Genomic DNA, 16,066 nt, shown 5'->3' with positions numbered 1-16,066 from the left:
GCATGCGGGAGGCCGGGTAGACGTACCGCCGAATTGCTCAACACGTGAGGCGTGAGGTCTCCACAGTACATCGATGTTGTCGCCAGTGGTCGGCGGAAGGTGCACGTGCCCGTCGACCTGGGACCGGACCGCAGCAACGCACGGATGCACGCCAAGACCGTAGGATCCTACGCAGTGCCGTAGGGGACCGCACCGCCACTTCCCAGCAAATTAGGGACACTGTTGCTCCTGGGGTATCGGCGAGGACCATTCGCAACCGTCTCCATGAAGCTGGGCTACGGTCCTGCACACCGTTAGGCCGTCTTCCGCTCACGCCCCAACATCGTGCAGCCCGCCTCCAGTGGTGTCGCGACAGGCGTGAATGGAGGGACGAATGGAGACGTGTCGTCTTCAGCGATGAGAGTCGCTTCTGCCTTGGTGCCAATGATGGTCGTATGCGTGTTTGGCGCCATGCAGGTGAGCGCCACAATCAGGACTGCATACGACCGAGGCACACAGGGCCAACACCCGGCATCATGGTGTGGGGAGCGATCTCCTACACTGGCCGTACACCACTGGTGATCGTCGAGGGGACACTGAACAGTGCACAGTACATCCAAACCGTCATCGAACCCATTGTTCTACCATTCCTAGACCGGCAAGGGAACTTGCTGTTCCAACAGGACAATGCACGTCCGCATGTATCCCGTGCCACCCAACGTGCTCTAGAAGGTGTAAGTCAACTACCCTGGCCAGCAAGATCTCCGGATCTGTCCCCCATTGAGCATGTTTGGGACTGGATGAAGCGTCGTCTCATGCGGTCTGCACGTCCAGCACGAACGCTGGTCCAACTGAGGCGCCAGGTGGAAATGGCATGGCAAGCCGTTCCACAGGACTACATCCAGCATCTCTACGATCGTCTCCATGGGAGAATAGCAGCCTGCATTGCTGCGAAAGGTGGATATACACTGTACTAGTGCCGACATTGTGCATGCTCTGTTGCCTGTGTTTATGTGCCTGTGGTTCTGTCAGTGTGATCATGTGATGTATCTGACCCCAGGAATGTGTCAATAAAGTTTCCCCTTCCTGGGACAATGAATTCACGGTGTTCTTATTTCAATTTCCAGGCGTGTATATTTCTTCTGTTACCCACTTGATCCTCTGCTGCCTTCACTACTTCATCCCTCAGAGCTATCCATTCTTCTTCTACTGTATTTCTTTCCCCCATTCCTGTCAATTATTTACTAATGCTCTCCCTGAAACTCTGTAAAACCTCTGGTTTAGTCAGTTTATCCAGGTCCCATCTCCTTATATTCCCACCTTTTTGCAGTTTCTTCAGTTTTATCTACAGTTCATAACCAACAGATTGTGGTCAGAGTCTACATCTCTCCCTGGAAATGTCTTACAATTTAAAACCTGGTTCCTAAATCTCTGTCTTACCATTAAATCATCTATCTGATGCCTTCTGGGATCTCCAGGCTTCTTCCATGTATACAACCTTCTTTTATGATTCTTGAACCAAGTGTTAGCTATGATTAAGTTATGCTCTGTGCTAAATTCTACCAAGCGGCATCCTCTTTCATTTCTTGCCCCCAATCCACATTCACCTACTATGTTTCCTTCTCTCCCTTTTCCTACTATCAAAGTCCAGTCACCTATGACTTTTAAATTTTTGTCTCCCTTCACTATCTGAATAATTTCTTTTATCTCATCATACATTTCATCAATTTCTTCATCATCTGCAGAGCTAGTTGGCATTTAAACTTGTACTACAGTAGTAGGCATGGGCTTCGTGTCTATCTTGGCCACAATAATGCGTTCACTATGCTGTTTGTAGTAGCTTACCCGCACTCCTATTTTTTTATTCATTATTAAACCTACTCCTGCATTACCCCTATTTGACTTTGTATTTATAGCCCTGTATTCACCTGACCAGAAGTCTTGTTCCTCCTGCCATCGAACCTCACTAATTCCCACTACATCTAACTTTAACCTATCCATTTCCCTTTCTAAATTTTTTAACCTACCTGCCCGATTAAGGGATCTGACATTCCACGCTCCGATCCTTAGAACGCCAGTTTTCTTTCTCCTGATAACGACATCCTCTTGAGTAGTCCCTGCCCAGAGCTCTGAATGGGGGACTATTTTACCTCCAGAATATTTTACCCAAGAGGGCGCCATCATCATTTAATCACACAGTAAAGCTGCATGCCCTCAGGAAAAATTACGGCTGTAGTTTCCCCTTGCTTTCAGCCGTTCGCAGTACCAGCGCAGCAAGGCTGTTTTGGTTAGTGTTACAAGGCCAGATCAGTCAATCATCCAGACTGTTGCCCCTGAAAATATCTTATTCTTATGTTTTTAGGGTGGGAAATCTAAATATGATACTTGAAAAACTATATCACCCACCATTTCTTCACATTTTACAGTTAAATTTATTAAATTAAGCTATTTGTTAAAGAATTTAACATCTTCTATATAGTTAAAATAATTTAAAAAAGAGGTGTAATGAATGTAGATGACATTGGTAGCACTGCTGAAAAACATTTGCTGGCAAAAAAGGTATTTTTTGTGTTAAGAGATGGTGTTTTGTTTACTGTCAACCTAACCTCACTTTCCCATTTCCTGTACATGTGCTCAGTACAATGTCTAATCGTGGTTGTAAAAACTCTGCTGACAGTTTTTGTTATATTTGTGGTGAATTTGTGATTAAAAAACACCAAAGAGACATTACAGACTTTGTGAAAAAGGTTTATCTATCATACTTTGGATCTAAACTTTAGGCGCCGCATAAGGTATGCTATGTGTGTGTTGAAGATCTGAGAAAATGATCTAAATAGGAAAAAAAGCCTTTAGATTTGTTGTTCCTATGATATGGAGTGAGCCAAGAAATCATTCTGATGATTGCTACTTTTGCAGTGTTGATATTACTGGTCATAATCCAAAAACAAGAAGGTAATAAGCTACCCTAAGCTTCCGTCTGCCATCTGGCCAGTAGGGCATGGTGTAGACTTGTCGGTTCCTGAACCACCAGATGATTTAAATTCTATTCCAACAGAAGTATTTTCTGATGTACAATCTGATTTACATGAACCAGATGATAATTAATTCCATTGTAATACAGAAAGTCTAGAGCCCAAATTGTTTACTCAGACCGAGCTTAAGGATTTGGCTACGGATCTGGACTTAACGAAAGAAAAAGCTGGATTGTTTGGCTCCAGATTAAAAGAAAAACACTTATTGGCAGTTGTAACCAGCATAAACTAGAGAGAGCAGCAATTTTCAAAGTTTTTTCAACAAAAAGGTGATCCAGTGTACTGCTGAGAAATTCCCAGTCTGATGAATGAGTTTGGTATTGAATACAAAAAGAAAGACTGGAGACTCTTTATTGATTCATCTGAAACAAGTTTAAAGGCTGTTTTATTACACAATGGTAACATGTATGCATCTATACCTGTTGGACATTCAGTACATATGAAAGAAAGCTATGAAAACCTGGAAATAGTGCTAAATAAAATGGGCTATGCTGCTCATGGTTGGATGAAATGTGGTTATCTAAAAGTCAGCAAGGTGGCTTTATCAAATTTCCAGGTTTCTTGTGTAAATGGGACGTGGGGCTAGGGAATAACATTGGTGCAGAAAGAACTCGCCTGTGAGGGTGTCTTTAAAACCTGGTGAGAACATTCTATGCAAACACCATGTAGATCCAAAAAACATACTCCTACCATATCTACATATAAAATTAGGCCTAATGAAACAGTTTGTAAAGGCTTTGCCTAAAGATGGACCATGCTTTAAGTAGCTCTGCCAAAAGTTTTCACACCTTTTAGAAGCTAAACTAAAAGAAGGCATCTTTGTCAAACCTGACATTAGAAAATTGATGTTTGATGTTGTCTTTGAATCCACAATGACCTTAAATGAGAAAGAAGCATGGGTATCATTCAAGCAAGTCATTACAAAGTTCTTAGGACATGAAAAAGACCCAGAATATGTTTCTATTATAGTTACAATGTTAAAGAAGTTTAAAACTTTAGTATGTTTAATGAGCTGGAAAGTTCACTTTTTGGACAGTCACCTTGATTACTTCCCAGGCAATACGGGAGACGTTAGTAAGGAGCAAGGAAAGTGTTTTCACCAGGACATTAAAATGATGGAAAAACGCTCCCAAGGCCGCTGGAACACCAACATGATGGGGGACTACTGTTGATCACTTCACCAAGAAGTTCAGCAAGCGACTCATCGTAGAAAAAGCTTCACAAGAAGGTTCAAAGAAAAAAGAGAAATAAAATAGAAACCAATTCCAGCTGATGAGTGAATCCTCTATTAATGCATATCATTGTTTTAAGTAGCTTATGTAAATACAAACCATGTTTATGTTGTAACAAAGACTTTCATTAATTTCCCCATTTACCATATGATTTTTACACTATACTATAAACAGCATATTGCTCACAAACTATGGGTGGTAAAAACAAACTAAGGCTAGATTTGGATTCAGCTCATAAAAATCTATAAAGATCAGCTATCAAAGTAAAAAACGTTTTTAAAAAAAATTTTTTTTCATTGGCCTGTGTAATTTGCCAACACAAATATAAAGTTTTGCAACTAATAAAGTTCTATTTAACTGAATCCTAAAGGACTTCTTGGTGGCTGCTTCCTTATATATAGACTGAGAAATATCTTAATAGAATCAGTTAATCTATTAATAATATTAAGTCTTACATAACATCTGACTTCTGTACATTTTCACTACAGTAAGTATCGTAAACCAATTTGTTAAATGGTGGATGGCTACAAAGCCTAAGAAGTATCTTATGCACTTCAGAATATTTACGCTTTTTGTTTGTGATAAGTTTGGTAGTAATTTTTACATGAAACTAATTGAATTTTTACTTAACTGACATTCTTGAGGACCATTTCACTGAATATCTGCAAAAGGAACAGTAGTGCAACTGTTTGTTTGTAAATACACATTACATATTTTTGTTGCTATGGCAATGTTCTTTATCTTTTAGGGTCTCCTCACTATGTATCTATGGAGTCAAATGTATACTTATCTGTGTACACAGTCTCATGATACCAGATTTGAAAGTGCTGTTATTTACATCTTCTAGAAGATAACTTCTGTTAACCAATGAGCAGTCATAACTTAAAAACTGAATGTGTTTGTCTTGATTTAGAAAATTTAGTTCATGGTAAAACATCAGAAGCAAATATCAAAATGACTGATGATGATTTGAAATTGGGACTCTGAATGCAAAACTGTACATGTAGATAAGGTCTTGTATGGTATGAACTGCCTTGGTGTTAGGAAAATTAGTTCTTAACAAACTGTCAGTACTGGCACTCTACAGTTCTATCAACCAACTACAGTAAAATACATCAACCTCATATGCTGAAAATCTGCATATATTCAGTTTGATATTGTAAGTTGCTGAAAATATTCAGGCCCAGCCAGACAACATTTGTAAAATCTGCATCATATCATATACAGCTCCTCGTTTCTCTGTATTTTCTGTAATAAATAACAAGGAATGATTGAAATTGTGAATGAACTTTTCTGAAAATTGAACTTCCATTTATACGTACTCAGAGTACACAAAGAAACACTTTATAATAATACTAATATTGTTCATATACAGGCTTTTATTGTGAAGTATATATTGCTGTACATTGATTAAACAAATAAAATTCTTCATTGTGTCACATTTCAGTGCTTTTCTAAAGTGTGTAGCAAAATATTAAATGAAGTAATATCAGCTTACTGGATTCAACTGCAGTAACAATGTTACTTTAAAAACTTGAGAGAAATGTCACCATCAATTGGTGACTTATACCTGGGATATAACTGAATAAGCTAAAGGTCTTCTAGTATTTTACTTCTTTATGAAGAAGCAAGTGCCAGCTTTAATCCAAATATTATGATCTGAAGCACGACAAGGCACATCTAGTGTGGTAACAACTCTTTCACGTGCTGATGTGAGGTATAAAGGCAATGTTATGTATTCTTGGTGCTGATGTTTCCCATAATCACTCTGTAAATAATAATAATAATAATAATAATAAAACAGAATTAAAAAACAAAAGTTTGACATGGTATTTTACTACAATCCTTATATTACATAGACTGCATTATCAAGTCTGTGACATTCACCAGCCACGGCAGGATACATATCTTCAAAAAATTTCAAAACTGATATGTTTAAATAAAGTGATTATGCTTTAGGCTGTTAAAAGGCTTGAAAATTACCATGTGTCAAAACTGTAACCACAATAAATCAGAATGGCCTCATTTAAAAATTTCACAAAGGTTGTGGACCCAGTCGTCATCAAAATCCAAAACTTGATATATTACAATAGAAATAATATGTAACATTACAAAAAATTGAATGGATAAAGCATTTTGCTATAGATACACTTCATCTGCCATTGACATTTTAGATCTCTGATAGATTTATTAGATTTGGAGAATGCTCAGTAAATTCATTCTTTTCTCAGAGTCAAAAATTTTCTGGACAGAGTATAACTGATGCAGATTTAAGTCTCTTGAATTTTTTCTTGAATCTCTCCAGTGGCAAGACCTGCACTTCCATGGGCAGTTATATGAACATTCTTAGGACAATTGTCAGAAAGTTCTCTTGTTTTGGACAGTCAGCAGGTTGGTACATTTGTTCTCTTTGTTGTGGGTATTTTGTTCGTGTATCTCATACCTCTTGCTGATGGAATCCGGATTAAACATGGAGCAGGCACAAAAATAAATAATGGCTATAAACAGTCATTATTCCCAATTTTGTGAATAATGGCTTTCAGTGCTCCTGTCTTCTACGCAATGTAATATTACTGTGTACGGGAAAAAAAAAAAAAAAAAGTCTACTCAGCCATAAGTATCACTGTATCTGGCACTAGTTTCAATTCTATGACTCTCCCAGTCTATAGCTGGCATTCTGAAGTCTTCACTATTGTGAAGTCATGAGCAGGAAACATGCTTGTGATAGGCTCCAAGTTTTCTATGAAGCAATCTGCCACTGTAGTTCCTGGGGCAAATGGTCTATAAAAGCATTCGACTACGAAGTTCCAGGCACAGTTGAAGACTACCTTTACCCAGATTATTTCACAATTGGATTCTGTTATAATGTCACTAGATAGCATACTATTCCTTACAGCAAAGCCTTTGCATTCAATATCAAAGATGTACAGATTATTATTACAGTGAAGAAAGTACCATTCAGTTTCTGAACGAGCTCTTGAACATGATATTTCCAAGAGAGCTTTCTATTATCCTTGGTCCTAAGAATTTAAAAAGGTTGACATCACCAACTGTTTGATAACCTTTTAACAGTAAAATTTCAGTTTTACAAGCAGTTTGTGCCTGAAACTGTGCATTTTGTTTTTTTTTGGAACTAAGTGTTCTCTTTAAGCCAAATCCAAATGTTACTGACTACCCTTTTAATGGCCAGATTTCTTAGCTGCTGATAAATGTTTCAGGTTGTAAGGCTGTGGTCCGTGAAACTACTCCATTCCTAACATTTCATTCAGAGCTGCAATGTAGCACCTCTTAACATGTCCAGTGCAGCTCTCATCTCAAGGAAACATTATGAATGGAAAAGTTTCATGGACCACAGCCACACAACCTAGGAACTTTACCAACAACTACCCTCTTAGCTATTTCATTTACAATACACTCCACATCTTTCATAATAATACTTGTCACCTGCAAAGAGAAATGTTTTTGAGTCATCTATAAAGTTTTGTTGCAAATCATTGATATAATCAAGAAAAGCAGCAGACCCAGAACAGAACCCTGTGGCACCCCTCGCATTACTTGAGCTCTGCCAGATTCTAATCTCTTTTCTGTTCATTGATGTTGGAAAAAACATCTGTTTCCTACTTTATAGACCTGAAATAAACACTTATTTAGCATGTTCCCTACTCTCATACTGTTCCAACTGGCTTATTCTGATTTACAAAGTGGGCAAGCCTCAGATTCCATGTTCAGTGACAATGAGGTGTGGATGTTCAACACCCTGTGGCCTACTTGTAGCTTCACTGTCCTTCAATCACTTTCCATAGATGCTCATGACAGTAGTATGTGAACAGTCGACTACTTTCACATTTCTGACATGTTCATTCCTAGACACCAGTCTCACATTTGTCAAAATAGCACAAGTCAGTGACTTTCCCCAGTTGTGGTCTGAATCATTACCAGAAATAATTTCACATTTTTCTCTGCTCCATTTATATGCTTTTCTTACTGCATCAAGTCCCGGTGATGTCACCTGGGGCCTTTAAATTTCACAGTGAGCAGTTGTCATGATGTTTTGACTCATCAGTGCATGAAATTCAGATTTTTATATTTGTTTCTCACTCTGATATATAGTTTCAATCTGTCCTGGTAATTCATCACATGAAGTAGAGTTAAAGAGTTTGCTAAGTCTGGAACATTCTATAATTCAATCGTGTCAGATATTTGCTGGGGATGTTTCAATGCATAAATAACTATATGACTATTCAATATCAATACAAACATGTCTTTGCAGACTATATGTCTTACATATGCTAGAAAAACTGCAGAAAAACAATCAAAACTTTACGTTGTTGACATATTTTGAGTTTTTAATCACAATAAAAGACTAAAAATAGCTGTTAATCAAACACAAATTCAAGTTAGTCTTACAATTCCTTAAGGTTACAGCCAAGATTTTTATAGCAAAGGACTACCAACGCTATTTTTTGCAGAATTCATCAAGATTGTATTTGTCTTCAGCCTTTAGGACAAAGTATGGAAACTCTAAATTTGATTGATGTGATCATTCAAACACATATGGTTATGGCAAGAACAAATGCACTTTGCTGTGGCAAACCCACTATAACACACACCTATGTGTCTTCTAGAATATACATGAGTACTTATACTGTTAGAAAAGCATATGTGCTGAAACCGAGGCATGCTTACTAATTTCACAAGTTGTGCTAGGTCTTATTTATCCATTCTGATAAAGAGTAATTACGTTTTATCGTGAAGCACTACAGAGCAAAAAAACTATATTTCAACTGAAGTGAATACAATACCAGACCTTTGTCATCCATGTGAGTGTGCAGATAGGAGCAGCTGAGGCATCAGGAGCATCAGCTGAACAAGGAGTCAGGGAAGTACCACTGAAAACTGCACCCTCTATCTGTAGTCCTTTCAAGCACAAGCACACTTTCATTTTACTGGACACATTCTTCTGATTCCAATTTGTGACCTGTTTAAGGTCATCTATTGCAACATCATTTTCCCTTGAAGCAAATTGTAAACCAGATTATTACAGAATAGTTGATTGTTGAGACTGTAAATGTATGACACACTAATGGTGAATGTCAACCTTTAGGGAGAAAAGTGTCTCTAAGTAGTTAAAGAAAGAAAAGAACATAATAATTTGCTAATGAATAAATATACAAAACATTTAAAACAATGAAGCAGCAGATGTATGTATCCAAATAACAGCAATAGCATAAAAACAATTATAAATACTAAATGTAAATACATGGATCAGTGAAGCTATTATTTAGCTCATATAATAAGGAATGCTCCATCCAATTCATTAAATAATGAATGGACGAGTTCTGTAATGTTCCATCAAATACAGTACTTTTTTGATATAAAGACGGTGTTACTTATATATTTACCATACAAGTAACTGAAACTACTTCATGATTTATTAAATATGTTTTATTTATGAAAACTGGCTTTCTTTCATTACACTGATCATTTTGTTGTTTTTCATGGTTCTCATTAATATTATACACCTTTCCTTATAGTTGATATTCATTTCCTGATTCTACATCTCTATGCATAAATAAATCTTCCCCACACACTGACTGAAGCATTATTTTTGTTCTCAATAGCTTCTCCACACTCAGTTCTAGTAATGTATAAATAGCTGTATGAAAAGCTTGTTAGCTGTCAGACATTATTCATGCCCACAAATGGCATGATTTGTTACATCCTGAAACTGAAACCACCTTGTTCAGAGTCTGCCCACGTCCGCTAAAATATTGACTAGGTTTACAAATTAACAACCCTACATGTGTTATGTTTCTGTGCACAGTTTGTCCACTTGTCTCTTATTGATTGAGGATTTTATGTGATATAACCTTCCCTTTGCAGCTTTAGTAGTGTTCCTTCACTTCTCTATTTTGCAGTTTCTAGCTCTCATCTCTGATTTCTATTGACAAAATTATATAATAATAATAATTTAGAACTGTAATTGGTAGCTGGAGTTGATAACTTTTACAGCAACTAAACAAAATCCTACTTAATGAGCCACTGAACAGAGTCCTTAAAACACACACATTAATAAACGAGTAAATAGATGGCATGATGTTAAGCAGCACTTGAATGAAGTCTTTCTGGTAGTTAATCATAAATGAGCAAACTAAGAAAAACAATAGTCTTGTAAAACTCTATCACAGGTTAGTAAATACGGGAGAAATCGTAGATATGGAATTAATGAATGAAATTTCACATCCCATAATTATTGTTAAAATTTGGAAAAAGCTAAACAGAAAAAAGGACTTTTGCTAACCATAAATATGAAGGATGTCTCACACTAAAACAACCCCTGAACCCTCCCCACCTCCCTCCAAAAACAAGCGAGTTTAATGAGTGGGAAATTGCCTCTTTTTTCCATTCAATTACTATTTCTACTCATGGTAAAGAAGAAATTACTTATCTGGAAGCTTAAATCATTTAATTATATACCTTGCTGTCTGCTGCTTCACAGCTGCAAGAAAAGCCTCAGGTTCAAACAGATCTCCCAAATCAAGAGGCTCTCGCAACAAATCTGAGCTCCGATTTGCCCAGTGACCAACTGCAGTGGCCTGAGATACTAAAGAGTGTAAATAAAACGAAGGCTCCTTTGGACCACACCAAAGATTTTGCCATGATTCAGGAACCTATGACAAAACACAAATAATTAAGAACGGATTTTTTCCCAATTTTAGTTCATTAATTCAAAATTAAATCAAAGTTGATAAATTTACTTCTAAAATGATTAATTAATGTTTATGAAATACTGAGGACCATACAACATAATGGGAAAGTTATAAAAAATTAGCATAACAAAAGTACTAGAGTTTGAGTATTAAAGTTTCAGAACAGCAAACAGACTTGTATTCCTGGCCTCACCTGCCTTTCCATTATGAAGTGAAGAATGAATACTTGATGGGTTAAATGGCTATATCTTCACTAATTAATTAAATCATAGTATCTGCACAAATATTAGTGAAAACTGAGTGACCAGAGTTGTCAATTCTAGTGTTGTGCTGATTAACATTGCAGACCAATGGCATACACATAGGCACAGAAATCCCCTCACTTAAATGACTGAAAAGGTCCATAGTACACCATGCCCCCTTAGTGACAGCTGCCAAAGGAAATGGAAACAGGAAAGTAAGTGTCAGTGAGCCTTATCAGTCTTGAAGGGTGATGTGAATGAATTTAAATGATATAAAATGTTCAGTCTCTGTAAAACAAGTTTGTCATACTGCAAACTAAGCTAGTAAAGGGCATGCTGCTGAAACAATGATGTGTATGAGTAATCAACAAGACAAAGACCATTGTATGCAGTGATGACTGGATACTGGAATACTGAGTGTCACTGCAATTTGGAATGGAGACTGTTCTGTCTGCAAATCATAATTTAATGAACAACTTCATCCAGTGTTATTATAGACTGAAGCACTACAACAATAGTGGATCTGTTTGTGTTAAGGATTTGGGCTAAACTGATACTATTCATGCTTTATGTTGACATCCACTGCCCAGGAACAACGAGCAATGTGAAAGTCATTCTGGCAATGTGAATGATAAAATGAAGAATCTTCAGATGGCAGGAAGTAATAAAGGTTAAGATTTAACATATAGAACATTAGAAACAGCACAGAAGTTCAGGACTGGGATGATAATCAACCATGCGGTTTCATAGGAACCAGCCAGGAATTTGCCTTAAGTGATACAGGAAAATCATGGAAAACATAAGTCTGAATGGCCAAATGGGGATTTGAACCATCGTCTTTCTCAATATGATTCCAGTGTCTTCAGACAAGTTTTGATGGAACCTGCTCTATTGTGATAGCTATATACTTGTTGAACACTGCCATGGTGATTACAATCTAGCAGCCAGAAAAGTTATGCAATGCAATATACAAATCAAAAGTCTTATGGTTGGAGAGTGTCATTGGATACCTTAACTCCAACACACCAAGGACAAACTGTACAGCAACTACTAAATCAAGAATGTATTAGCAGGCAAGTAACTTTCTCTCCTTCAGCCAATTCCACATACCATATTTCAGCAATACAGTGCCTAGTCACATGCAGGGAAAGATGTGCAAGCCTTTTTTGATGAGCAAAGATTATTATTGCTTCCCTGGCCTGCCTACTTTTTAGACATGTCTTCCATCAGACATACCTGGCATATGTTTCACAAGCTATTTAACCATCACAGTCCTGGAGCAGCCTCTATCAATATTTTATGGACTGGCATGTAATTTATGCACAGGGAGACTCCCTAGTAACAGGCCTTATAAGGAGATACAAAATAATCATACTAAAAATCAGTGTTTCAGTACTCACCTTGTGACCGATAAGAGCAATTGCTGTCTGTTCAGTTTCCTTAGATGGAAGAGCTATTGCACGCATTACTTTGCTTAGCCTTGCCAAGGACTGATGAACAAAATGCACAAGTGTTATAGCATGGTTGTGCTCCAGTAATACAAAATTGACAACTGGAGAGCTTATTTCTGAATCTTGTGGCAAAGGTTTTGTTTGAATCAAACCTGAATTCTGGAAATGAAATGCAAAACACTTTGAAATCTGTAACTATGGACATTCTGTACTGTAACAAATCTACATCAATCTCTCTCTCTCTCTCTCTCTCTCTCTCTCTCTCTCTCTCTCTCTCTCTCTCTCTCACACACACACACACACACACACACACACACACACACACACACAGAGAGAGAGAGAGAGAGAGAGAGAGAGAGAGAGAGGAGAGAGAGAGAGAGAGAGGGTTAATGTAACAATGATATTATGTACAAAGTTCAGAACACATGAAACGTTACTAAACAACCAAGTTCATTACAGGAAAAAAGGGAAGAAAACACAAGTAATACTACAGAAAAAGAGTGTGGGGTGTGCTGAAGCAAAACAAAAGGATGAGGATGAAGAAGGAGGAGGTGGAGGACAAGGATGGTGATGGGATGATCATTCCAAGTCACTCTCTTCAGAGCTCTTTTCTTATCTTTTTTTGCAATCTACTTCAAGAAAAATACATGCTGTCATGTGTTTTTTGGTGGCTTTGATGATGACTGATTTAACTTTCCTGACAGGGACATCATGTTATCTCCACTCCTTTACCTCTTCCTTATCTTCTATAAAAAAGTTTCATTTCTGTAAATATGAAAATCACATTTATACTGAGCTAGTATCAATGTCTTATTCAGAAAATAAAATATTGTCTGTTTTTAGAATATTTAATCACTAATTTTTTGTAAACCTAAAAATTTAAAAAAATTTGAATATTGTTACGTATGACAGACATAAAGAGGACTAGTAGTCAAGAAAAATGAATTATGAGTAGGTAGATCAAAAAGAGTAAAGAATGAATTAAACAGTAATACTATCAAATAACTGAAGAGAAGAAAAAGCAGGCACTTTGTTTCTTTGATTCTGTGCTCATGCCATGCATTATTATATGAATGAGGTTATTTATATAAGTATTATTTGTAAGCAAAAGCTATACATTTCATATTATATAAAGAGAGATGTGTGTGAGATCTGGTATTACATCTGAGGAAGTTCATTATTACATTTATGAGGCAAATTCACCTCAGTTCCAAGTCACACAGGCATTTAAACATAAGCCACTGTATCCTTGTAAAATGTATCTCAATGAGTTCATTTCATTTGGCAGTATCAAGTTTCAGTCTCCTGATACATTTTATTTGAGCATTTCAACATAAGTCATTGTTTATTTTTAATAATTTCTTGCATCCAACAATTAAAACACACTGTCAGTTAATTATGAAATATTCCTTCATTGTTACATAGATATGTAAGTCTAGTCTATGTCAACTTGATAACTTTGCTTATACCTGTTTGTAACTTTAGTGTCTTCTGTCATTAAGATAATAAACAAAAACAACATAAATAGTAAGAATATTAAAACTAATAATGAGGTTGTGCATGATGTTTTTAATTTTACTTCAGCTTATTATTGCTCTCTTTTGAAATACAGGTGATTTTTCCCATACTGGTTTGAAAGCTCCAGTTATGTAAGATAGAAAGGTCTACATAAAGATGAAATATAAAATTCTTAATGTTTCAATATTAATATACTCATTAGAACATACATACTTATACTCTTTTGACTGTCCCAAATTCTCTTCGTATGCTTGTGTTCCCTCATGTGTTCTTCTTTCCTGAGCTCTTTTTCATGTGCTTTTGTTTAAGTGTGTGTTTCGTTAGCGATGTTTTTGAACTGCCCTCAATTGCATATAGTACTATGTGTGATTCCCACTTCCTTGACATCTTACTCTGTTTAATTCTGTTTTTTCTTGTGTTTGCCTCTAAGATGAAAAACTGGTCCAAATATTTTCCTGAGAAATTTCCTTTCCTGTTCTACAATCTCTCTCTTATCTTTGTTTGGCCATGAATCACTGTAGTCTCTACAGCACAGAGTGCTTCTAGCAGAACTACTGTGTTGTAATATCATAGCTCTGCATTGACGGAAATAGCTTTTTTGTTGCAGTGACTCCGGTTGAGCTTATATGCTTTCTGTGATTTTGAGATTCTTTCTTAATTGGCTGTTGCGTTCAGTCCTGACTGTTGGCTGGTCTCACTGAGATATTTAAAGTGCATAACTTGTGAGCTGAGTTTTCTCATTGGAGATTTCCATGAGCTGCGTTTTCTCATTGGAGATTTGTACGCTAGTTTTCTGTGAGGCAACTCAAAACCAAAAAATGTGGTACCCCCTACTCCAAAAATAAATAAATTAGTCTACCAATTTACAGGAAGACTGCCCCTTAAGCAGGTCATCTGCACAGTAATTCATTAGTTTATATTCAATTATCTAACAGAGAAGAAAAGTGTTGTACTGATTATAACAAGCTGAAGCCACAATGTGTGGCATTATGCTCAAAGATAAAAGAGAAAATGGAAACAACCAGTTTACAGTGAACCACCCTTAGACATGCTACTTACAATGGAGTTACACAACTTTACATACTGTGCTCTAATGAGCAAAAATTACATTTCTTTTTTGTTACATATTATGTCAATAGCAATACTAGTGCAACAACACATCTAATATCGAAACAATAAGTCATTTAAAGCAGATTTATACTGTTCTTCATAGTGTACTCCAATGAGCTAAAATTGCATTTCTTTTTTACAAACTGAATCCACAGCACAACTGGCTCAACAACACATCCAATACTGAAACATTAAGCACGATCGATTGGTGCAAATAAGATGGAAATGAGCAAAACGGCTTTTTAAAAAGTTTTTCAGGTACATCACAAAAATTCTTTCACTTTAAATATTGAACTTATTATGCAACTTGACTTAGATCAGTGCAAACTGTTGCAAGAGCACCCCCATCAACCTAACTAAGTTACTCTAAAACTGCCAACTGGCAAAACCAGATACATGAGAAAATAATATTATTGAGTCTTCTAATGGAGAAGAGAAATGTCTTATTTTCATATGAAATGTAATAAAACAGTTTCATACAGCGACCAAAAATTACATTTTATTATAACAAGTTGAAGCCACACTGTGTGGCATTACACTCAGAGATAAGAGAGTAAATACAAATGACCATCATGCAGTAACTCACCCTTAGACATGCCATTTACAACAGATTTATGTAGTTTTATATACTGTGCTCTAGTGAGCAAAAATATCCAGCCTCTGTGGTGTATTTTTGCTGTTAAGTCAACCATATACCACTTTGATTACTGCAGCGGCAGTTTCTTTACATGGGCTATCACCTATGTCACACTTACAGCACAGTATGTAACTAATAAGACAACTTGTAAAATA

General features: G+C 36.6%; 1 protein-coding gene across 1 annotated transcript in view; it reads right to left on the bottom strand.

Annotated features, from left to right (window-relative positions):
* Positions 1–5,625: 5,625 nt before the first annotated feature.
* The window catches only part of LOC126161972 (cytoplasmic dynein 2 heavy chain 1), a 778,966-nt gene continuing 768,525 nt past the window's right edge, over positions 5,626–16,066 (bottom strand). Inside the window, 4 exon segments of the mRNA XM_049918163.1 lie at positions 5,626–6,011; positions 9,051–9,255; positions 10,721–10,914; positions 12,596–12,805. Coding sequence (XP_049774120.1) covers positions 5,853–6,011; positions 9,051–9,255; positions 10,721–10,914; positions 12,596–12,805 — 768 coding nt within the window. The 3' untranslated portion in view covers positions 5,626–5,852.

The sequence above is a fragment of the Schistocerca cancellata genome, chromosome 2 (genome assembly GCF_023864275.1).
Source record: "Schistocerca cancellata isolate TAMUIC-IGC-003103 chromosome 2, iqSchCanc2.1, whole genome shotgun sequence".
NCBI lineage: Eukaryota > Metazoa > Arthropoda > Insecta > Orthoptera > Acrididae > Schistocerca > Schistocerca cancellata.
Note: the sequence above shows the minus strand (reverse complement) of the source record. Positions and strands in the feature narration are given on the sequence as shown.